General features: G+C 41.3%; 1 protein-coding gene across 5 annotated transcripts; it reads right to left on the bottom strand.

The window, feature by feature from the left end:
* Positions 1–2,352: 2,352 nt before the first annotated feature.
* TM2D1 (TM2 domain containing 1) lies at positions 2,353–25,797 on the bottom strand. 5 transcript variants are annotated; one of them, XR_005106833.1, is made up of 8 exons: positions 25,009–25,758; positions 23,783–23,856; positions 21,857–21,925; positions 21,524–21,632; positions 17,120–17,211; positions 13,546–13,619; positions 10,927–12,302; positions 2,353–6,452 (listed from the first exon to the last, which is right to left on the bottom strand). XR_005106833.1 is itself a non-coding variant. In XM_037404769.1 (8 exons), the coding sequence occupies exons 1-7, from the start codon at positions 25,164–25,166 to the stop codon at positions 12,192–12,194; spliced, it is 687 nt and encodes a 228-aa protein (XP_037260666.1). In that variant the 5' UTR covers positions 25,167–25,752; the 3' UTR covers positions 2,353–6,452; positions 12,184–12,191. The 5 variants fall into 5 exon arrangements, 4 of the variants coding, with proteins under 4 accessions (XP_037260666.1, XP_037260667.1, XP_037260668.1 ...); XM_037404769.1 differs by having other exon boundaries at positions 12,184–12,302; positions 25,009–25,752; XM_037404770.1 differs by lacking the exon at positions 10,927–12,302 and having other exon boundaries at positions 25,009–25,797.
* Between the last annotated feature and the right edge of the window lie 382 nt (positions 25,798–26,179).

The following is a 26,179-nucleotide window of genomic DNA, read 5'->3' as shown; positions in this document are numbered from 1 at the left end:
AGCCAAGCTATAGATCTGCTCCCTCTCTGCCCAGAATGCTAATAGGCAGAATTCAAAGGGGTGCTATCAACAGAAAAATCATTGATAATACATGGGATGCTTTAAAACTGTTTGTCACCCGTTTTCTTTTTATGATAATCAAAGGGCTTTGCTAAGACCAAGAGACTCCCTTACCCGTCTTGTTAATTGTGGATCCTTCTTCCCAGGTCAGGTTTCTAGAATGTGACACCCTTCAGGTTGCTGTTTCCTCTCCCACCCATCACAATATGAGCTTTGCAGAGGGTATTTATTGCTCCTCATCATCAGGGACATGGTCACGATGTAAATTGTGCCAGAAATACCAATATGATGAAAATTCATGGTGTTTCTTCTTCACCTCACTGTATTCCAGATGGTTTTTATGGGTGTGCAAACTGCAGAAATAAGAGAGCTCTGCACAAGCTCTCTTAAAAGCAACGGGAGCAATAGTAACGTGATTACATGAGGTTTTAGCTTGGTGGCAGGAGCGCTGAGCTGGCCCGGGGCAGTAGGGCCTAAAGTCAAGCCACAGCATCGCTCTCAGCTCCCAGGGTGGCTGCGGGCAGCACCTGTTTCAGTGGTCTTTGGGGTCTGGGGGACTGGGGCCCTGGGGAGGCTCAGTGGCGTTTCAGGTGCTACCAGCTCTGTGGATGGTAGGAGGAATGGCAGCCCCACGTCTGGCTTTGGACACTGGGATGTAGCAGACTGGTAACATGCTCTGACACACCTCTGCTCCTGCAGGCAGGATGAGAAGCATCATCGCTTCATCTGCATCTCCAGGAGCTGCATGAAGACTCCCCCCATTCCCTCCATCTCCAAGGGGTTCCCACTGGTGGGGACTGGCATCGGTGTGGCTGTGCTGTGACTGCCCTTTGCTGGGACCTTGCCAAGGGGTGCAGGTGCAGCTTCCAGCCTGATCTGCGCTGGGGCTGGGAAGGGTTCAAGGAGCGCTGCTGCTCCATCAGGATCTCTGCAGGTCCAGGCATCCCAAACTGTCACAAAGAACACCACGGTTTGGCCTTTGTTAGGTGGCATACATAACTAATGACTCTGCAACAGTGTGTGGCAGGGTGAATGCTGCAAAGGTCTGCAGACAGCTACCGAGGTGGAGAGAAATCGGAATGGCAGCTGGACCTGGCTGGGAGAACAGGAGCGATTTTTCTAGTCCCTTCCATTGGTTTCAGCATCACTCAGCCCTGCACCCAGTTCGATGAGAGACTGCAATATCACTTCAAGCAACACTGTGTGAAAAAGGACAGACAGCAGATCATATTATAAACTGATGTAATTAAACAGACAATGTTAATTCCCAGCACCTGAGACTCAAGTTCACGCAGTGTTGATAACGCTAATTTCAGTAATTTCAGCAAAGCAAATGGTACAAACAATAGGCGGAGGCCGGAGGAGGCTCTTCACTCTTCTGGAGGATCAGCAACTCACAGCAATTATCAGTCAACAGTTCCAGCTGCCTGGTAAACTGTTAAGACTAAAGTAAACACAGTGCAGCTCCCAGGCTGGGAACACAAGAGCTGTGATTATTTTGAAGTTTAACTATTGCCCCCACCCCTGGTACAGGGAGCGAACTGCCGCAGACCCCGGACACATCCAGCTTCCGACAAAGACACGTGATGCTCCTCGTGCAGAAATTCAAGCGTGCTTCTGGGGTGCTCCATGTTCAGCTGTGACATGCGTCAGGCCTTCAGTTCCCTCCTGCCAGCACCGCCACCTCAGGCCAGCCACGCTCCCACCGAGACATCGGCTCCCACGAGCCTCGCGAGGAGCAGGAGATCCCCTCGTCCTCGCTGGGCGTGCGGGGGGAGCTCAGCCGTTCTGACAACCAGATTGCGTCCGATATCACCCGAGCTGACTCGATAGAGATGTCAAGCGGGAGCAGGTAGCAGAAGTCTGCCTCACACTTTAATTGGCTTACGCTGCTGTAAACCCCGTGCTAAAAGTAAGGCCCTCAGGACGCCATTTGGCCAAACGAGTTGCGTGGGGCTTTGTCCTGGGCGGTGTCCCAGCCTTCCCAGTGACAAAAACAGTGCGTCTCCCAGCACGGGCTGTGTATGGTGTTGGATTTATGGAGCATTCATTATTTTAATAGCACTTATTGACTTAGGGTCAAATATCTTTTTCCAACATTTTTTTTATTTAAGGAAAGAGCCCGTATGTCACAATCTCATGCCTCATCTAATTGGATAAGTGTTTCCTTTGTCCTTGAAACCGAAAAGTAGACCGCGTATCCAGGAGCTACAGAATGAAAAAGCATCTGCCTTTGGTATTTGGCATGCCTCAATTAAAAAACTCGCTGCCTGGGCTATCATTTTTTTTTAAAATTCTGACCAGGGCACTTCTGCTCAGATTTGAGCGGACAGTTCTGAAGGTCGAGCTAGGGATATGTGGAAAAAAAACCCCAACTCATAAATTCTTTGGAACAATATATAGAACATTAATGTTTTACATACAACAGCAAAGAGGCCCAGATCCAGCAAAGCCAAGTTCAGAGTCATGCTGGAAGCACGGGAAGGGCTCGCGTGCTCGCTCCCCTCCGAGCGTTTCTGTGAGCTGGTGCTGGAGTGGAGCTCAGGTCCACTTGCAAGACATGACTCCCCTCCCTCCCACTCGCACAAATCTAGCGCTCAATATGCACAAAACACTTCCATCTTTAAAAAATAATTGAAAAGGTGCACCCTGAAGTTCACTGGATCGATCCCTCTGAATTATTTTATTTAGAAGACACTTCATTGTGTCAAAGATTTAATGGAGAGGTTACGATGCCTAGGCTTAAGAATGTCAATGCATTAAAATAGAGTGTTGCAGGGAATGTTAAAATCCTCACTAACGTCTGCCCAAGCAAAACTGCCAGATTTATGAAATATGAAAATTATTATATGGAGTTTAGATAAGACATAGGCTGCTGGGGAAAAGCAGCGTAGGGGCCAGGATCCTTCTGCGCCTATCTTACAAGTAGTGGGACAAAATTCAGCAGCCTCGCTACACTCTCCCCTTTCCCTTGCAACCCTTTGAGCGCCTGCTTCCCAAGCTGAGTCTTTTGCAATGTGTGTATTTTTACGTGAGCGGTATTTCCCGGCACACTTGATGAAATACCTTCCCTTGTTATTTATTGCCCATTAAACGACATACCTTCTGCATGTACCTTCGCTGGACAAAACCTCTTTGCTATCAAATGCAGACCTCAGCATGTCTCGGGCCAGAGCAGCTTGCTGCAATGATCTCTACGCGGGGCTGCAGCTGAGAAGCACGGAGAAAACTCGGGCAGCACAGATCAGGGTTCTCTGCTTATTAAGCAGCATTTCTGGTAGCTGAGAATTACCCTACTTCACCACGTTTTACATTTCTTGGTGCATGCGATAAGGTTATAATACAGAAGATGGCCAAAGGTTTTTCTCTCTCTCCTTGGGGAATCTCGCTCTTCAGCTGCTGCAGGAACAATTGCGATCCACCAAAGTACTTCTAGGCTGTAAAGTTTCAAGTGAAACGGAAGGGCGGGGGAAGGAATGACAAGTCCTTTTTACTGAAATTCTCTCCCCAAATGGATTTGGCAGAGCCCGGCTCTGCTGATCTTAAAGCAAGGTTTATCATTTGTGCAGGCTGCTGCCTGAAGGGGGAAAAGATCTTTGAAGTTGCTGAATGATGGAAGGGTCTCCCCCCTCCTCTCCCTCACACACATTTTTTAAGGGTGGAGACTGGGAGATGCTCAACTGCCCTGAGTCAGGAAATTACATTACAAATTAAACAATTATGTGTTTTAGTGCTGAGCATCTATTTAGACATTTAGCGTCAAACATGCATTTAGCATGAATTCCGCGGGCATTTATACTTTCCCGCATCACCTGTAATTCTACACTGCATTATTTCGCTCCTTGGCAAGAGCTCCCCCGGTCCGGTACCTACACCTTGAAGAGATTTCTTTGTCGTTTAACTTTATTAAGAAGGCACTGCCTGGACACTGTTGGAGTGACAAGGACTATTTCCTTAATTACTGTACATTGATAATAGCATTTACTCTGGCAGCTCCAGTGCTATTCAATCAAGCAAGATTCAATACAAAAAAGCTGATTTGCCAAAAAAGAGATTAGCATAAGTGCCTACAGTCACATTCTATTTTTGAAGGTAAAGCTACTGTGTCTGTGAGCTTTCTTGTGGGAACTTTATAAAGAGAGATTAATCTAGTTTATCTCCTTCAAAAGATATTTGGGGAAATCGCAGAGAGTCACTGTTTAGGGTCTTTTGGTAATAATTTTCTATAAACATGTAAAATAAAGACCTGCACAGAAAGTACTAATCAGCAGCAGGAAGGTTGGTTGTTGTTTTTTTTTAATGTGGACATAGCCATTTGTTGTGAAAAACTCCATGTTCCCCAGTTTGCTATTGCTGTTCTTTGTCATTTAATCAAGTGGTGACTGTAGCTGTTGCACTTTAAAATTAAATGCTATTATTTATGGTAGAACTTGTTCTAGTTAAAAATGCAGACCTCAGCACTGTGTACGTTTGTAAGCAGAAGGTTAAGCAGGACATTTTAAATGGTAAAGCAAAGGGCTTAATCAAGGCTGAAGAGCAAAATGCAGTGGGATAACAGATATAGTAAATAGGCATTAATCACCATACAGGCTTAATCCAGGTATTAAGCAGTCTTGGGGCTAATACAAAGACTCACTTACATAAGGACTCATTCTACCAACCCTTAAGTAAGTGAATAACTTTATTCTTGGGAGAAATTTCATGATGTTAAAGGCCCTTGCAATATCGGACCTACGTTATGTCTTTGTAAAATGATCATCACACAGTTATTTTGCCTGAAGGGGATTTCTGAGTTAGGAGGCACGTGGGGGTGTGGCTCAAGAAAGGAAAAAATTGAATCGCCAGCCATGAGGAGCCACTTTTCCATGTTGGTTCCGTTCCCCCCCCCCCCGCCTTGACACTGTCTATTACTGTGACATCAAAATCCGAGCTAAGTACTTCTTGCCAAAGATGGACCAGATAAAATCAGGAAGCCAGTATCATCTCATGGGAGACAGCTCACTTAGCGACAAATTTAGAGACTACAAATCCAGGCTTAGAACACAGTCCTTCCCCAGTCATAATCCAGCACTTGCACACTGGATTTGCATTTAACTACCGATGAACTAAAATTTCAGTTTCAAGAAGATAATAGCACATCTATAGGTACAAAATTCACTATACAATACCTCTTTTATTAGATGCATAGACAAGTGCTTTGAAGTTTAACTAAACACCAAATATTTCAATTCTTTTTATAAACAGACATGTCACACGTACTGACGTGGCAGCACACCAACCCCAGCCTCCGGCCCAGGGTGGGTTTTGGCATCCTGGTCAAGCTCGCCTTACCTAGCCCCGAAACGGAACAGGCGGACTCACGGTAAGGCTGGCACAACCTAACCTGAGGAGAGGGGAAGGAGATGGAAGTGGGGAATGGGGTAGATGGCCATGGTTTATCTATTCAAGGAACAGCAAGATGAAAAAAAAATCCACAAACCTTTAATTGTGAATGTAGGAGAGGGACAGTGATGTAACTGTTCCCAGGGAACACTATTCTTATTTTGTAGAGGGAGGTGAGCCAAGATACTTAAGCTCTAGAGAACCTTTAACACAGGAAGCTATTTATCATAACAAGCTTGGTTGATACTGCTCCCATACTGAACCAATTAGATTAGCCTATTTCGTCATACTTCATAACTTGGGATGATAGGTTTCCAAGCATGGTACAGTGCAGTAATTGAATTTTGATCAAACACACATGGCCCATAACCCAGTATGTGAAACTTTCAGAGCAGTTCACAGCTTTTAAATATCCAGTCAACATGTTGCCAAAAGTACAGGATGTACTTGATGCAAGTGGGAGAGGAGGGGGGGAGCACGAGTCCACGCCGTAACTTGGTACAGCTGTAAAACAAACATTTTTTTGTTCCGATTCTGTTCCTACTTTAGCAAAGGAGCTGGGAGGAAGACAGTGAATGTCAAGTAAGTCGTTTTTCTCCCCAGCCCCCACACCCCCCAGGCACACATTTCCCTTTTAACATTCTTAGATTACCACAACCTTTTAAATTCACTATACTGCACTTACATACTGTATTAGACACACCAGCAATTATGTTTGTTAGCATGACACATCCATTGCTTACACTTAGTTAACAAAATAACTTAAAAGTCGCATGCATCTTCCTCTTAATAACGTTATAATCAATGGGACCATGGAATGAAAGCCCTAAAAACTACCCCCCACCTCTGCATTCCCCAGGCTTCTGCCTCTGCCAACACAATCCATATGGTGGGCAGTCTCGTCAGGCTCAAGGTGAACATTCAGTCAGTTCTTTACAGGCAGTAATCTCCTCCTACATGTTCTTGCCATGTTTTCCCCATGGTAAATCCAAGGAACTTTGAGGAAGACTCTGTGTAAAGGAAACAGAATACATTAATAAATTCATTGCTACAGCTCTACTGACTAGGGGTTAAAGCACCCACCGCAGAACAGGTCCATGACATGGAAAATGCTGTGCCAGACTTTCTTTTGAGTGAGTAATGGCTACCCACGTCAAAGCTGCTCTCTGGCCTACAGCTAAGAGTCTGGTATGCTTAAGCAATGGAGCAGGGTATCACCAACCTCTGCATGTGGTGCTGCCAACTTCTTTCTCACCTTTGAGTGCTCTGCCCTGGAAGGCAGCTGGAAGCAGCTCTAGGTATCTCAGCTACCCAAAGGGGAAGCACCAGGGCAGTCACCACCTTCGCTTTCATTGAGGTGGTGCAAATGACATAAAAGATGGGAATTACTGCTGCAGCCCTCCAAAGAGTGTAGGATCTGACGGTTTATCCAAGTGCTTCCAGTTGCACTCTGTGGATCGTCTGCCTCCGAGCCGTCTCACACCTGTTCTGGAGTACGGCTGTGTAAGAGGCAGCCACAGGTTCCAAGGGGAGAAACGGTGCTTTTCAGATGTAACAAAATGTACACCTCATTCAGTCTCGCTGTGGGCTGGGGACAGGTATAGTGTCCTGATTACAGCCACCACCCTGTCAGAGACAGAGTGCAGAGGATGTGCTGGATCCCTTCTCCCTCCTCACCCCATGCCCCACCAAGTTACAATGGTGCAGAGGAAAGGGAAAAAAAAAAAAGAAAAAAGAAAAAGAATTGGTGTTCAACTTATCAGACTTGGACCAAACCTCAGCTCAAACCAAGGTTAAAGAGGCCTGTTCTAAGCCTCTTAAAGACAGGATTTATATAGCAATTACGGTAATGGAAACTGATCTTTATAATTTTTATACTGCCTAAAATTCTGCTGTGTCATATGCATCTGCAGAGCCTGAGAACTGTGCTTCTCGGAGAGAGCACTGCAGTCTTGAAAGCAGCCATTCAAATGTATAATGGAGAATTATCAGAGCATGAGTACGTTCGAGATTGTAATGCACGAAGAGTAAGAAACAGAAATCCTGGGAAAAGCAAAGAGTTTGAGACAAGCAGTATTTTTTAAACACTTTATTTTGTTGGGAGTTTATGGAACTAGACCTTCATTACACATGGTGCAAACAGTGTTGAGACTGCCCTTTTTATTCTTGTATTTCCTTTCTTTTCCTTTGCTACACTCTTATTTCTAGAGAGTGAGCACAGTGCAAAATGCATCTTGGCCAGACAGAATCCTCACATCCACTTTCCAATTTTCTCTGTTGTGCAAGGAAAAATACCGGAGTGCTAAGTCTTTGCTGCATGATAAAGAACAACTTCAGAAGATGTGGAGATCTGATAGGGGGTTTGGCTCCACCTTCAGGAAGCAGAAGGCAAAGAGACAACACGGTTTTAACTTTGAGACGGACCTTCTGCAGAAACTGAAGCCTACAACCTCCTCTTACTGACATCTACTGCTCCCCACTGTGTCTTTGCTTTGTATATATAAAAGATTCCCTGATCTGATGCCATGACATTTCTACGTGCTTGATTCAGCTCTGAAGAGTCCAACTCCTCCTAGAGGTACTTGAGAACTTGTGGCAGGATGTCCAAAGCTAGCTGATACATGACCAAACAGAGCTGATGTACGAACAAAAGTCAATGAAAAGCAGCTGAGGTAAAAAAAAAAAAAAAAGTTGTGACACACAGGATGTCGCAGAGCTTTAACAAATATTATTAGCCATTTCCACCATCAGTGCTGAAGTTTCCATACAGAATGCAATTTTCTCTTATATTCACAAAGATTAGAAAGGTTCTTTGGGTAACACAGATGGATTGAGAGGAAGGAAGAAAGTGGAAATAGTCTTGATCAAATCTCAGTCTAGCAAAACACATTTAAGCATATGCCTAAAGTTAAGCTATTTTTTCTCCTCAGATTCAGGCAGAAGATGCAAACAGAATAATTTCTTGTATTTCATATCTTGGCAGACTGATGCAAGCTGAACTCAGAACAAAGTAGCTGGTTAAAAAGCACGACTTAACTGAATTAAAATGATGCGTATTTTTAAAGATGCCATATAGTGACCATTTATAACAATGAAAATGGCAAAGTAGTTAGGGATGAGATGACACTGAGTTTGAAAGACTGTATGATATATTAGTGAAATAACAGGCAATCACACAATTAGTGATGGTCCTATGAAGCAATGGAAACGAACGGTTGCTTGCAAAATCCTGCCTTTGGCATTTCCCCAGCTGGGTGCTCAAGCACCCAACCTTACTGTATTCAACATCATTTTCTGGAGGAAACAGGTTTGAAAACTGCAGAGCAAGCAACAAGGATGGCTCTCAGTGCAGAAATGGACTAAACACCTAATGAATCTAAAAATAAAAAAACACCCAAAACACTGAGAAGAGATGCGAGAAGACTGAATAGACGTAGCTGTGTAAGCAAATATAACTGAATATACTCCTGAGGAACAAAGGAAACAATTCTTGATGGGGTGACAACAGATGTTCTCCAAAAAAATTCTAACAGAGCATTTCAAACACAAAGACCTTCCTGTGGAGCGGAGAAGTTTTACTGGCAGACATACAGTAATACATCTTTGGAAACATAACAAACCCCAACATTTAAGGTGTTATCAGGTCCTGAAAGCAAAGTGGTATCTTCATGTAGTTAAGTGGTGGGTGGTGGAGGAGAGAGGAACCATTAGGATAACAAAATACTGTCACAGGAAGTTGCCGCAGCTTAGTCGTGATTGAAATCACAGCAGGAATAACTAGTCAGTGAGTCTGAGTTTGTGCTAAAAGATCTCCAAATCCGCTCTTTTGGAAAATGAGCTCTAAACACAAGTGAAAGATGGTTGACCTACCTGAACAGATAGAATACAGAGTAATTTACTAATACAGCAAGCACACCTAAGTACAACCATGTTTGCACTGTGTTAATGCAAAGTGCCCAAAGCTGAATGTTTCTACCAGCTACTGTTCTTTCAGATCATGGTTAAGCACATTGCAATGGACATTAAAAAAAAAAAAAAAAAAAAAAAGGAGAAAAAAAGACAGGTTTACGGAGTCATTTTTGTGATGACTAAACTGCACTGGTACTTAGGGAAGATCTGGATTTAACTCCTGGCATGGATCCACAGCATCTTCAGTGAATAGCTTTATACAGGGTTTTAAAGGCTAGACACTTCACATTCTTTTTTTAAACTCTGGCCCTTACTTTTTATGTTCTTCAGTTTTACATATAAAGAATAATACTTCTTTGTCTTGATGGAATATTGAAAGGATTCCTGAATATCTGCAAGACCAGCAGATATAATTTTATCTGGGAATGAAGCAGGAGGATGACACAGTACACTCTAGTTATTTTTATTGCTTTGCAACTGTTTTGGGGAAAACAATCCGGAGAGAAATTATTCCAGTGCAGTCAAAGCAATCAGAACTACAGAAACACTAGGATGGACAACTTGATTGATAGGAGAAAGCTAAAGCAGGCAACAACACAGAAAATCATCATTGGACAGACATTTTGATAAATATTACTGTAGCCAATTTATTATTAACAAGTGGGACAGCTTTACATCTTGCATCACAACTTTTCACAGCCCTTATGGTAAACATGCCATATCTGACAATTACAAGACGAAAACAAAGACCTCAATAACTCTCTACTGGCCCTGCAGTACTATCTGCTTACTCAATTAACCCTCTCTAAACTTCAGTGAGGCAACTAAATAAGCATATAGAACCACAGATACACGCGTTCAGATACAGAACATAATTCCCACAGTATCCAATGCAAATTCCAAATGTTACGCCATCTGTGGCACTGATTTCTAAAAGGCTTTACAGACAAAGGAGAAGGTTGCGAAAGATGTGGAAAGTTGTTAGTACAAGACATGGGATCAAATTAAATACCATCTAAAGGGAAGAGAAATAAAATTTTGCTAAGGCTCACAATATTGCTCTGTCTGGTCACCTGTGGCTTCACTCTGACTGCTATGACAAAGCAGTGCAGTCCTGACAAGAGCGTGCACTGGTACCACAATCCAGAGAGCATCAGAATGAAAGAATCCCACAGCAGATTTTATTTCCAGCATTGGTTGACACACATCTTCTGTTTCTACAGAAACACTGTGACTTGGAATAGCAAGTCTTTCTCTCTGCTGGCTACTTGGTTTCTGGGATTAACAAACTATCTGATGGACCTCATTACTAACCGTATTTTCATCCGATTCGCACAAAATAGCTCCTGTATTCTTTTATGTATAGTGAAGCACAAGACCGACTGCTGAAATCATTAAGTCAAGCCTCTGCTACTTGTACACATGGATGTACATTGTAGAATGAAATCCTGTATCATGAGTTGCCCAAGGCTATTTTTTTATTATAATGTCCATGGCATCTTCCTATTTTCACAGCTATATTATCAGCTTCAGGGTTAAAAAACAAAAAGCAGACAAGTCGCAGGATGATCTTACCATGAGATTTTATTTGATCCAAACATTTATTTTCCATCCACTTCCTGTCTGTTTTTCAAAGTATTTCAGGAAACAAAACTGACATGCACAAAGAGCATTCAGTGAAAGAGACAAAAGGGAGATGTAACAAGTATCAGGCAAGTGAATGAAGCTAATGGTGTTCTTGTCTCTTTGAACCCACAAGTAAATACATGTTAGCAAGTATTCCAAAACTATGTCTTTCTTGCATGAAGGAAAGAATTAATGTTAAACCACAAGTAATACTTTGTGCTTATTCTCATTATGTGATATGTCAGGTTACACCGATATGGAAAAAAAGGATTTCTTTACAAAGCTTTCTGTGCACCAGTCCTAATGTAGATTTGAAAGAGACTAAAACTCACAAATTGCACTTTTAAAAATCTATTCAGGAATCTCATTTTTTGTAATTTCCTTAAAAATACCACTTGTGGACACATTTATAACATTTTGAAAGTTTCATCTCAAACCCAAAAGAATAGCCCACATTTCTGAAAAAAAATCTACACTAAAGTTCAGATTGCATGGATTTCTCACTCAGTTACTGCCAGTTTTCATTAGAAGGTGAAGGGAATGCTTAAAATTGGTCAAGTAACATGAAGATTCTGTTAACATGTTTTCTGTCTCTGTGCGTATATACTTTTCTTTAAAGGAACATCTAGGTAAATCTTGCTTGTCCTAAAGACTTTGGTCAAAGAACTTTCAGAACACAGAATTTACTTCACTGAAACACAACTGATCTAAAATAAGAACCTTTTAAAGGCTTTATGAGTACAAAGAATTCAATTCTTGGACATTCTGTAGCTTAAAACACGTGCACCAATTTCTTTTCAGAAAAAAAAGTGTAATCCTGGCCCATCCATGCTAAAACCCTCAACAGACGGTTTGACGGACTGAAGATCAGCATAGCTGTTCTGAACAACTCTTTCTCCACCTCTCTATAATACTCTAAATTATACTTACGGAACATCAGTGCAAACTGTAGAAGTCTGCACATTTCACAAATGGTACAACTTAGTAACAAACTATGTGCTCACCGAAATAGAGCACTCACACAGAAAGTCAGCGCCTCTGAGGTAAACTCAAGTGAACTTGAGGAATTTTCATATTTTATCATCTTTGTTTAATGTACATTTAATATTCAGTTCTGATGAAGCGTAATTAAGTCATCAGCAATTTCAGTGGACGACTGGCTCCATCTGCAAAAATAAAATGCACCTATGCATTTGTGACACTTACTGCCAGGGTTAAGGATAGGTCTGCATTTTCCTGAATGTTGCATTGGTAATAGTGAGCCGCGTAAGCCTTGCTCCATAGTAATCTATAATATAACTAGAGCCATCGGAAGGTCCAACGATCTACAAGAGAAAAAGAACCAAGACTTTTCAATATGAAGTGAAATATATACTTTGTGCTAATGTCTCAATTACTGCTAATTTTCCCATCATAAAATTAGTCATGCTTAATTAGTCAAACAGAAACTAGATTTATTTTGAAGTTGTGCTGTAGTTTAACTATTTTAGTGAGCGCTGTCTCAGAAAGAACATTTCCCTAGGGCTTCTAATCAACCAAATTACACAGCCAGGCGCTGGTACTAGGTTAAGCCGATGAGGATTTCAGTCACAAAGTCAGGCTAACAAGTGAGTGTGCTCCAAACCACTTTTCTTGAACAAAGGAGGGTAGACAGGCAAGAATTAGGTTGGTGATAAGTATCTTTGAAATACTGCACAGGTAAGGAGTGGAGAGAAGGAGAGAAGATCATGGCTTTTTTGTTCCGGAAATGCTAAATTGATGTGGGGTCAGCAGGGAGATGAATAGAGAGATGAAAGATACTCTCAACCGTATCTGTAAGTGTTCTGAGGCAAGATCACTGCAATAGCATAGAAAGGAATTTGAGAATGCATATAATTTAAAAGACTGTATATACAAAGATGTATACTTTAAAAATATTTTTCTATAATCATTCCTATATCCACAATGCATTTTAAGTTCATCACAATCCGCAATTCATGCTAAATGGATGCACTGTAGAATAAGACAATCTGACAATTTCATGATGTTGCAAGATGTCACCCCAGCTGGGGATTTAATCATCATGAATCCTACAGTCACAGATCTCAGGTGATACAGAACCTGTATTTGGAGGAGAGGCAGGAAAAAAAAAAAAAAGCAAGCGGCAATGGCTTCTCTCCTGCTCACTACATGGACACCTCAGACTATGGGCTCCATCAGTATAAAGTACATGCAAATGCAGACCTTCAGGATTCTGGGAACAACAGGACATCGCCTGCAAAGTCCACCACTCCATGTCACATCAAGATCTCACAAGTTCTGACAAAGTGAGCTTATAGTGCTACAGCTTCCAAGTTATTCATGACAAGTATTTATAGATAGCTAATCTAATTTTTAATTCAAACAGCGAATACATTAATATTTCGTGTCCATATTCTACAACATCAATCTACAAACAGAGCTGACATAGATGCCTTGATTTTTCAATACACAAAGGTTCTTAAGGCTAAAATGCTAAAAAGTATTAGCAATCAAATCAAAGCTTTAACAAATACAGATTTGGATCTTATTTTGAAAGCCCTGACTTACCTGCATTGAAATAAGTATGAAATCAATTAGGCTACCAATTCCACAAAATCCTACAGTGCAGAACTTTAACAAACCTAAAAAGGGAAAATAAAATTTAACCATAGCTTTAAGCCAGTCACTATGAAGTTCATGTGTTTCTGGTGGCAATCACATTCTAACTCTCTCCCCATCCCACCAAATAGACATACATACACACACATATATATATACACACACCCACACCCCTAGAAACAGACCTAAAGTTAAAGATATTTAATTACCAGGGGGGAAAAACCAAACCACATATATTAATATATTTCTACACTTTGAATAGACTTTAAAGATTTTAAATTAAACATTAACCATTTATATTTTATAACAGATACATATTCTTAAACAAGGAAAGGCAAAAGTTGATAACCAAGTCACTAGAAATTTTCTTCTCTTTGATTGAAGCACAGACAGAAAAAAATCCCAGCTTCAGCTGCAAAATTTACGTATTAATAGAAAGAGACTTTCTACCATCCCATGAGTTGCAGCACATACTGATTTGATTTTCAGAACATGCTACTTTGGAGAAGAATCCTTTGTATAATTTTTATATTTTTGCTGAAAAAGGAATTTACTTTGAAGATATATAAAAAAATACAGAAACTTTTTTATAACAGGTATTCAAAAATGTTATTATTTTTATAAATAAATGAAAGATTAATAGAAAATATATGGCAATAGCAACTGAAGATGAATGCTTCATCAGAAGTTGCCATGCAAGGTAGACTTAATTTGGAAAATGCCATCAGAAGAAGGAGACTGCCTTAAAATTTTTAAGTATCAGTAGTTTCTTGTACAATTAATATAATACAATGAGTATTATATACATTGTAAGTAATACTTCAGCTGAGCTAGGCAAACATCTAGGTTATTTTGAAAAGGAGATACTCATTGTGAAGACATTTCCCTCTTTACCCAGGCATAGACAGTATGAAGAAAATACAACAGATACACATTCCAAGTCAGTCGTAGGCTATGCTGTACAAGGAAAACACAGGTCCCTGCTAAAAAGTATATCCTTAACTGTGCTTACAAGGGCCAGCACACTTCTGAGGCCGGAGAGAAGCATGTTTCAGCCGGTATGGCATCCCAGAGCACCTCCTCACAGACACAAACTGCTACACTGCATAATACCTGCTAGTAAAACCACACGGCTGTTTTCCAAAGAACAAGCATGCTCTTGGTCAAACACCTGAAGGTCTCCTGACCTCCACCATCTCCTTTGCACTCCCTCTCTCAGAAGCAGCAATCTGTCCCACATATGACCCCTCCCCCCCATGCCTTGTTTATGAGGCTGCATGTGGAGGAGAGTGGGGGAATAACTGCATACACACTGCAGGAAGAGCATCCCACTGTCTAGATATAGCTCCCATAGTTGGCAAGATGAAACAAGCCTGATTTATAAACTTCAGGGAGAGAGTTTATAACCTCTCCACAGAAGAACACAGCAGTTAGAACAGGGAAAAAGACCTAACAATGAAGAAGATGGAAGAGTATTAGCAGGATGGCCTTTCAGCTGATGAGAAGAAAAACCTACATACATATTACAACTTACTATGTGCCATTTAGACATGCAAAACCCCAAGCATGTAACTGTTTAAAAAAACTGGTTCCCAGTGGCTAACCTGTACAACTTCCAGCAGCCAGGTAGTCAGCCTGGGTATCAGTACAGGCAGTAGCAGCACAGAACATAACGGAAACAGCCAACTAAAGAAATGCTAGCCTTAGGAAACAACAGTTAAGACAATTAAGTAATGTCAAGCTGGTGAACAGTTTACTTTGTTATTACACGCATCAAGTGCAGTCACCACTTATTTGTGATGCTCCTTATAACCACCTCGTCTGAGCTCTGGTCCTGAACCTCACTGCCAGCTAGCATTTAAGGAACCCAGTAGTTCTCTTACCACTGCTGGTTCCAGCACCAGCTCCAGTTTACTTGAGGAACTGGTTGCTCTGTTATGCTACTGGATGTAGAAGAACTGTTTCTGAACCTGGAATTTATTTCTGGAGTGCAGGGTAAAGCTGAGGTTTTTTTCTTCTTCCTCATGTCCCTCCCCACAAGCAGATCACACTGAGAAAATAAACTCAGGGCTCTAAAGCATGGAGGGAAAAAATAGTGCTTTTACGCAGTAATAACTTATGGTTTAGTTCACAGTGTGTGGGAGGGGAAGAAACTGACTTCCTGATTTCTTCATATTTAATAGCTTGTTTGTATTTGTGTGCTCTTTAAGCAAAGGAGAAGGAAAAAAATAAACCAAAGAGCATTTACAGTCTTCACTACACTTGCACAAAGTATTTCAATGCTATTAACCTTTCTTAACCATTTTTGCCAAGGCATAGATGACCTAAAAAAACCCCAATCAACTACTGTCAAGGAATCCAATATACTGATTTTTATTCTTTTCTACTCTTACCTATCTGCTTTTGTTGTCTTAACCTTTCAAAAGCTTGAAAACCTGACTTTGGAGGAGTTTGAGTCTTTTACCTTTGGTTACTGGCTAGAGTATATTCCAGTAGGTTTAACAAGCAAAAGGCATAAAGAACTTCTGTGTAATAACTGAGGATTTATAAATCTGTACTACCACAATATATTACAAAATAACTACTGGAAATTGTTATTCCAAATCAAAAACGCTATACCAAAATAGTGTAACAAAAAGGTGCACCTTACTGACCGCTTCCAAAAATGTATCCTTTTGTGAAACAGATGGACAAACTAAGTGCTAATTATAGAATCTCAGGGAAAAAAGACACAGATGTTAACACAAGATTATCATGAAGGACAGATAATGTTATTAAAAAATCAAGGGTTTGCACTTAATGGACAGAAACTCAAAATTCCTAGCTGAAGTGACAGTAACTTGTATAGCTTTTTTCAATTCATGGCTCCATGCTGTCTAAACTTAAACTTACTCCATTTGTCCAACTCAGAAACAAAGCCAGTGAAAGTAATTCTAACATACTAAGGTATTTCTGTACTTAAGAGCCAGTGGCACTGCCACCCTGGGAATTGGGTCCTAAAAACACCAACCAGAGGTAAGTCTTACCAAAGGTCCCAGCTTCTGCAGAACTGTTATTAATACTATGAGCTAGAATAAAGGTATGCATTTGCCAGCATAAATTCCATATCCCACCGTATCCATATCCATATTTACACCATAAAGTTTGTCCACTATCTTCCTGGTAAAATCAAGCACCATTTAAGTAGCTGGCACATGAGTCAAAACCACTTCTGTTTCAGTGCCTCACAAAGTATGCAGTGGTAAACACCAATGCAAAGCAAAATTATGAATAGCAATAATCATGTTTGCTTATTAGGATTTTATCTGTTGGACAACTAGATCCACCTGTCACTACGCACTCCAACAGAACAGCAGGCTGACAATAATGCAGGATTTTATCTTACTTGACAATAAAGTAAGGATTCTAGTTGTAAATACTAAAACTATGACTGTCAGACTTCATTACTCAAAACATAAGTATACACAAACAACTCAGTCATAACAAGCTTTACCTCAAAGAAAAAAAAAAGAAACAAACCTACCTAATGCAGGATAGCCTAGATAAAATCTATCTGCTCCCAACCATCCAAGAAATAAGGACAGAGCCACTGCGACTTTGTAGGAGTATCCATTTCTGCCAAAAGAAACAAGTAATGTGGACAATGACTGCAAAATATATTCACTCATACTTTTGAGAATTAAAGTAGTGACTCATTTGCCTGCTGCTTCAGTTAACAAAAAAAACCCAACAACAAACAAACAAAAAAAACCCACAAACACTCTACAGATTTGTTATTTATCTTTAATTAATAGACACAGAATTGATAACATTAAGCTTTCAAACTGGGTAGGCATTCTCCATAAAGCAACCTCAGCTTGCAACTCAAGTATACTCTTGCAGAATAGATTAAAACTAAATCATGATTTCTTGTCAAGACATAATTCAGTTGCTGATACACTCCCAGTTTCACAGAGTACCTCCTAACAGTTCAGCCCTACTGAGACAACCCTTGAAAGCTAAGAGGTGTACGCATACTGTCTGTAGGCATTAGTCTCACATGCAGCCAAATCAAGAGGAACAGGACAGACAGGTGAGATGTCACCAGAGACAGTAATTGCAATGAGATCTGAAGAAGAAATGAGCCATGGCCACTGGCTGAAGAAGCTGCATGAAGGATTCAACAAAAAGGGTAAGTCGTGTATCCATTTACTACAGTCTAAAAGTAGTAAATGGCACAAACTCACAAAGGAAAAGAACTGTTGACAGTACAAAGATGTACAGTGGTAGAGAGGTAATCTAAAGTTAAGCATCCCATGGTTAGTCATACAAAATAAACAGATACAACACTTTTTGAGATTTATACTAATTGGCACCAGTCTTGCCAACAGCTGGAATAATGTGGTCACCTAAACCACCTGTAACTTTCAGTCACTGCTGATGTGACTTTACAACTTTACACTAATAACTGAGCTGGAAACATATAGCTATCAATACTAGAACTTGCTGCATCCTTTGCTGCATTGGCAAACAGCTAGCTTCTGCAAAGAAAAGCAAACCCAAATGTAATTAGAACTTTAAAAATATTCAATAATTCACTGTTTTGATACGTGCAATACTATGTGCCAGCAATTATTTAATAAGCCCAAATTAAACTCTTGGTTGACAGCTGCATAAAACAGAGTTTCAGAAAGACAGTAGCTGAGAAAGGTCCAAGCACCTTTATTAAGGACTTTCAATGCCAAATAAAGATCTACCTTTTTGCTTATTATCTAGATTTACTGACTTTAAAACTTAATGGCAACATTAAGTGATTAAATCATGGCTCTTACCTCAGTATTTGTTACTTAGCACTTATTAGCAACACAGAACATACTGGGCATTCCTGGAACCTAATGTAATGTAAATTACCATCTTTAAAAGTCTTGCTTGCACCATAAAGAACACTAATAGTTTTATTTAAAATTTGAAATCAACTGTTGGAAATTGTTTATCAACTACAAAGTATCAACAACCTTGCAAGGACACTAAAGCATAAAGAGAGCTCTGACATAAAAGGTGGGAACACAGTTTAATTTTAAATGCTCCTGATTAAAACTAGTAATGAACTGAGCACTCACTTACGCACTGAGATGCTTTTAAAAGCTGAACAGTCTGCACCCTAGTCAACGTCAAACTGACAGGCAGAAGAAATCTAGTGTGAAGTGGAAGCATGTTAATACTGTAACAAGGCTGCATCCACTCTTTTATTTCCTTTGTTTTACTTACTCTTTCAGATAAAAATATGCACCAAAGACTAAACTAGCGAGTAGGAGAATAACATATCCCAGGCATCTAAAGAAATTTATATAATTGGGTAAAAGATGCAATTTCTTTTTGGTTTTTCTTCCGATTTTTTCTTGTTTCCCAGCCACATCCAATCTTTAATTTTTTCTGCACATGCTTCTTCCAGCTACCATGTTAAAAACTTTCTTCCAGCTCTTCCGCACCAGTTGATAATATGCAAGTACTGCTGTAGGTCACAGTGGTTTTGGTGCTCTATCAGGGTCTCTTAGCACTGCTCAAACACTTGTCCACACTGAACTTCACAGACTTCACAGACAATGAAGTTCAGTGTGGACATTTTATGGACTCCTTGCCTGGGAACAGCAATACTTGAACAATAGACATTTCAAGTCTGCAGAATCAGGCCCTGCACATACTAAGCAAAATACACGGTAGACTGTCAATTGGGGGAATTCCAGAATTTGGGGGGGAAAAAAAAAAATCTACCTCCAAAACATTAAAGTAAAGCCAAACCAAAGCAATCTTGACTCCCAGTACTTCTTTACCGGAGCGGTCTTACTACTACTTATAAACTTTTCCTTGAACTAACACCAGGAGCAACTCAACTTAAACACAACCACTTAAACAAACACATAACATCTCCTGGTCTTTCTCTAAAATAACTGGATCTCAGAACTGTTATCTGGCCTGTTGCTACATCACAGTTTTGGCTAAGGACTACTTGCCGATTTGTCCTTTCCAAATGCTAGGGACAGAGATTAACATGCTGTCCCCATGGTAGGACAATCCTGCTTTGTGAAGATGCCCTCTCAAACTAATTTTCTGGTTAAATGATGTGCAGTTATTTCTGCCAGAAGACAGTTACAGCTTCCATCAAAACTCAGATAAAATGCTGGAAAATCTCCAAAATGCAGTCGAAAGGGAAGGCCTATTGTTGTAATGTTAAACTGGAGATTCCTGCTTAAAATAATGTTTCTAGCACTTAGGTAACATTCAAAATGCCTTACAAAAGGCTCATGTAATGATCAGTGATTAGACCACTCTTTAAACAAGTGCATATATGAAGGATGGCAATACTAATCTTGGTGCCATTTTTAACTGGCTTTGGGGCTTTATCAAGGGCATGCTTAACACTTTCTACATTCACAGCTGTATTTTAGTGGAGTTTTTAGCGAGCCCACACAGGGTCATATTCCTCTGCTGCCATACTAGCAGTCATGGGGCTGGAAAAGCCACAGCAAGTTCTTTTGGTAGCAAAACCATTATTTCATCATAAATAATAGTCATGATCAATTAATACACATCATAAGGAGGATGACATTTTTCTGCTTACGTAGATTCAGGGGCTTATGTTTCTAGAAAATATATTAAACCAAAAATGTATGTAAACAGGAAACTCCAAACGTAAGAATTTCTGTCTACTCAAAGAGGGAGCAATTTTATTAAACTAGTATAGCTCATCTTATTCTCAGTCCCCATCACAGATGGGACTGAAAATGCAATTGTTTCTGCACAAAAATGTGACTGAAGTCTAGCTTGCTAGCATTTAAATTTGATTAGACGTAATAATATGTTTTCTTCAATTTGCTGAGCTTTGACTGTTGAGAAGACTAAATACAGAGAAAATATTTATGAAACTAAGAGGCAGAGCTGTACTTCCGAGTTAGGCAAATTATTGAGCAGTAAGTATCACATCAGTTATTTACCCACTAATGTGATAAGGAATACCCAGCAAATATAACTGTTGTTTTAAATTCCAAAGATTCCAGTAGGACAGAAGAAAAAGGCTCCTGCATGAATCCCACAAAAAGGAGAAACAAATGGTACTGACAGGTGTTCACTGATCATTAGTGTTGGGCAGTTGGAACATTTATTGGTATACAGAGCTCTCCATTGCTCACGTTTTAGAAAAACTAGGTCCATCATTTTCACGATGTTTCAGAAACAGGCTCTTAAAAGACACAGAAGATCTCAGTAAATACAAAGGTTGTTTGAAAACAGGGAATAGCTCCTCTAGGAGAATTTTTTTGGGGAACTGAAGAGACACTTCTCCAATATTTATGCATACTACAACTTAAGCTGCAGCTACAGGCACACTTTACACTGGCATGAACAACTACTGCTGGTGCACAGAGCAGCCTAGTCCAGCCCTCCTTTCTCGACTCTTTTTTATCCTTGAGTTGCCCTCATCCTTGTGCTGGCACAAGCACTTGAAACGACTGTACTGCAACTCACATCGGGGAACTGATCCAAGTTAGTTCAAACCCAGATCAGTCCCTGATTCAGTATACAGTGGGGTACCTCAGGGGAAGGGATGGACGGTGTCCCTAGCCAGCTCCTTTCAGCAGCTGCGCTGATTTTACACATACATGAAACAGCCTCAGCATTTGGGGCAAATTTTTGCCAGGATAAAGTACTAAGTAAAGCAAAGACACAAACATAACTAAACAAACAAAGAAAAGTGGCCAAGGCAAAGACAGATTTACTCATAAACATGCATGTTGTATCCTTATAATACCATAGTGTTTATTAGAGGATTAAGTACTGGGCAACACATGTACCACTATCTTCTCTTCTTCATTCTGTCAACATATCATACTATTTCAGAAAAATGTCAATGTGAAAACAAAGATGAACTATTACAAAAAAGTCGCGTACTTACACATTGCGACACTCAATAGGCTTGTAAAATCCCACTTCATGTCCTGTAAAGACTTTTTCTATGCCAAGGTGATCTTTGCAAGTAATATTTGGCGCTGGCAGACATTGAACTGAGAACAAAAAATTATTTGAAATTAAGCAGTAACTGATTGGGTATTACAGCATTTTTCTGGCACAAGTGAACTAAACAAATAAAGTTCTACTGCACCACTGTCTCGATACAAAGCACAGTACACACACACGTAATGCTTTTTTTTAAAAAAGCATTTTGCAAGCCAGTCCTATGACTAATTTGTATTTTTTCCTTGCTACGTATTAAGCAAAATATACAAACCTAATTGCTGCCCTAATTCTGTTGTAATTTCCATTCTGGCTCCAATATGAGTCAATGGGAAATCTGAACCTGACATACAGAAAACACTGTCACCATGTAAAGCAGTCAAATATTGGAACAAGCTTCCCAGGGAGGTAGCGCCGTCACCATCCTTGGAGGTTTTCAAGATATGTCTGCACGAAGCCCTGAGCAACCTGGTCTGAACTCAGTACCAATGCTGCTTTAAGCAGGAGGCTGGACTGTATGACTTTCCAGAGGTCTCTTTCAACCCAAATTATTATACACTAAGGCTTGACTCTTGAGAGCACCAAAGTGGAAATCACACCAGAAAGTGACATCTGCTAGAAGCCTGCAGTGCGTTACCAGAATATCAGTTACTCTCTACTGTTGAAGTCTGTTGTTTTAAAGGGAAAAATCTCAGTGCTTTACCTGCTTTCTACCAGTTTTCAGTACTTGTAAGTCCTGTTGGTTAATTCCAACACTACAAGCCAAGTTCAACATTTCTTTCCAGATTTTCCAGTAATACACACAGGCAAGAGGACTAGGATTTGAGTATATTTTTTAGAAATATCTACCCATATTGCATAGAGAAAAAAAAATTCTTTCCTGTAAAAAAATAATTAAGCAAACAAAACAGTGTTGTTACCTAGAAGAAACCCACAGCAGTTAAAATATATTGATATAGGAAAGGCCAGTTATCCTGTCAACGTCACACCTGTAAGACTCCAAACCTGCCACTCAATGAGTCTACTTTGATGCTTTCAATTAAACCCGTATTTGTTTGGGTGATGGATCCCAGAAAGGTTCAGAAACAGTAGTGCTTCAAGCATGTTCCAGAAGATTACATTTTTATTACTCAGGTAACACTGAAAAAGGAAGTGACTCAAATATTGTGGGGACAATCTAAAAACTGCTGTGTGTAAAACCACTATACAGACATAGAGAAGAACATATTAATTAATTTAGCAAACTTCCTCTACTCTGAAGCTTATCTCTTATTCAATGTGCGGTGTATACAATGCAATCACATGGTAATTGCTTAGACAACTAACGATCCTGAGTTGTGATCAATCTTAAGACTACGTAATATTCTTTCTGCTCACTGGCCATTTGTAATCAGGGACACAATGTCAAAGATCATATAAAGGACTGAAGAACTCAAAAAAGGATCCGTTTTGGAAAGTATTTTCATCCAGTCTCTGAAAAGTATCTGGGAAACCATCACCACCCCTGAGCATCCCAGTGAAGAAAATTATTCAGCATTTTAGAAAGCAAAATATGAAAGACAAGCACACATATGCATTTTAAACGTGAGTGCACATAAAGCGAAACTGTTGTGCTAGTAGCTAACACAAAGACCATTTATTTCAATGCCCAAGAACATCAGAAACACTAAACACATGTAGTAAACCAAGTGATCAATTTAAGTATTTTTTTGTTGTAGTCCAAAGTACATCACAACTTAACATCAAAATAAATGTAAGTGCTTTCAAAACAGAGCCTCACGGCACCAAAAACTCCTGATGATGGAAGGCACCATGTTGCCTTAAAAAAAATATATATTAACAAAATAGAAGATTTTGAAGGCTGTTCTGTCACTTGTCAATCCTTCTAATAAGTATATGCAAAATAACTATGACAGGAATAGTTTGTTTTAATCACAGTAATGCAGGACTGAGCCTAGAGGATATGACATACATTGAAGAGATTTACCAGAAACCTCACTTGCAAATGTACCAATCAGAGACAATTTATTTATTCATTTCGAGTAAAGCATCCAATCCATGTGTTTTAGGCTTTCATACTAATGGTATTACTAATCCCATGTTTTATAAAGCTCATCTAGCAGATACACAAATGCATAAATTGAACACTTCCTTGGAAAATGTAGTTACTGTCAATATGTTATAAATTAGAAATCCTTACCATATGCTGTGTGATTTGTACAATTCATTGGCTCTTGTGTACTATTGTCTATTTTAGGCTCATCGCACATATATGTTCAGGTAATTGAGGAAAACATTTTTCCTATCAAACACTACAACAGGTTTAGCAGTAATTTATTCCACCCTCTTTAAACCCTGAGGATTTAAGATGCACCTTGATGTTAGTTCAGACCCATCCCCCAAAATCGGAACAGCACATTACCATACAGCAAATCTGCTAATCCAATTTAATACACCAAAATATCGCATAAGCTCCACGTTTAATTAGTGCTGCAGTCAGCACTACCTAAAGGAAATACAGTATTTATCCATCACAGCCTCTGTATTTGAAGGCAACAAGGTAGCACACCTAATCTAGTCTTCTTCCCTTATTTCAATATCAGAGTACCTCTAAATTAAGGCATCTGGTTGAGAAGATTAAATCTATAGCAACACAGAACACTTAAAAATGAACATCTGAAATGCCAGAAATTTGGACTAGGGAAAAAAACCAAAACAAAATCTCAACAAAAAAAAAAAAACAAAACCCAAAAACTGAGCAGGAACTAATTTCCAGAGGTCTGAACTCCCACTGCCAAGGAAAGCAGGAGATGAAGTTAACTTGTCCAAGATTTGCTTCCTGACACATTTGATTATCAATAACTGTCAGCTACGATCAACAAACATTTTCTGGGGAAGGCCTGACGTGCCTCTGGAGAGTCAGGAGCCTCGCAGCTAGAGCCTAACACCTGCGCCCTGCTCCTCTGGGCAGCGAGGAGGGCTCATGCACCGTGCAAAGCCAACGCGTCTCACTCGAGTGTCCTGCAAAAAACAGGAAGGTGGAAGGATGGGGGAGAGAGGTCTCTCATCCCATGAGATTTTCTAAAGAGAAAAATGTTCAAAGATTTTCAGAGGAAAATCCGAGACGCCCCAAACCTGCACACAGGCACACTGTACCACCCCCAAAACGAACCCAGGCGGCTGCAGACGTGCCCCCTCCCGCTCCTTCAGCCGAGACCCCCTCGGGGCTCCTCACCTGAGGCCTTCCTCGACAGCTACGGGGCACCCCGCCCTGCCAGGCGGCCCGCACACCTCCCCCTTCCCCTCCGCTCCAGGCGGCTGGACAAGCGGCCCTCCCTCCGGCCACCTGGGCCTCGGGCTGCCGGCCCCGCCGCCCTGCCGAGCCCCCGCCGCCCGCCCGGCCCGGCCCAGCCGCGCTCAGGATATTGCCCCAGCCTCAGCTCGTCGCACTTGAGCGGCGGCTCCATGCCCGCCGCTCCCTCCACGGCTGCGCCCGCGAACCAGAGGAGAAGCAGGATCTGGGCCTCCGCCGCGCCTCTCCGCCGCCCCGGCCCCGCCGGCGGCCGCCCCGGCCGGGCGGCCATGATGGAAACCGCCGCCGCCGTCAGCTGACTCGGCGGCCCCGCGGGGAGGAGCGGCCCCGCCGCGTGAGGAGGCCACTGCCTGCGGGGAGGGGCGGGCTGCGGCCCCTGCGAGCCGTTCGGGGGCTGCTCGGGGACGTGGGCTTTGGGAGGGGGGGTGAGCTCAGCAAATATGGCTCCTGAGGCAGCTAATGGCTAGCGCTGAGGGCAGAGCCTGCTCCTACTCAAGATGACATTCGTACAGCCCCGGCGGGGTCGTGCCCTAAGTAAAGATGGCCGCGTTCGCCGCCAGCACCTGGCGGGGTAGCGCTCACCTGCCCTCACTTAAGATGTCGGCCATGAGGCGGGCTGTCGTTGGGTCCTTGAGCGGTGCGGCACCGGCGGCGGGTACGGGCGCTGCGGGGAGGCGAGTCACCCGCAGCAGGGAGCGCCCGGCGCTGTGAACCGGGCGGCGAGCAGGCAGGCCCGGGGGAGGGCGCGGCCCGGGAGGGGAGTGCGGAGCCCTCCCGGCTCTTCCAAAATACCGAAGCTGTAACTCTGGCCCACCAGGTGGAACCTTACCGCCAGGTGCTGGTACCTGTGTGTGTCCCTGTAGTTTGCTGGGTACGTTAAAAATAATTTTTTAAAAAGCACAGGAGAGGTTAAAGGGATGGTACCTGCCAGTGAACACTCCTGCTGAGCCACGGGTTAAAATGCACAGGAGCCAGATTAAATAAATTGTTTGAAATTGTTACTCTGTTTTCACATAAAATTATGACTGTATTGTTAAAAATGCTTTTTATTTTATTTTATTAAATGAATGCCTGGAGCAGGCAAGATTTTGTCAGTGTTTTCTCCTTGTAAGGTATTTTGAGCAATTACCAACCTTTCCATTATCTCACTTTCTTGACGCTTATGTCATGTTTTCCTAGTGTTTGGTTTTGAAGGAGTGCAGTTTTCCGTTATCAGCTGCTGGGGATCCTGGACTGCTTACAGGAGAAGAAGAGACCATTCCAGGTAAACCTACCCAGGAAAGG

Source organism: Falco rusticolus, chromosome 11 (genome assembly GCF_015220075.1).
Source record: "Falco rusticolus isolate bFalRus1 chromosome 11, bFalRus1.pri, whole genome shotgun sequence".
In the NCBI taxonomy this organism is placed as follows: Eukaryota; Metazoa; Chordata; class Aves; order Falconiformes; family Falconidae; genus Falco; species Falco rusticolus.
This window is presented reverse-complemented; position numbering and strand designations above follow the sequence as displayed.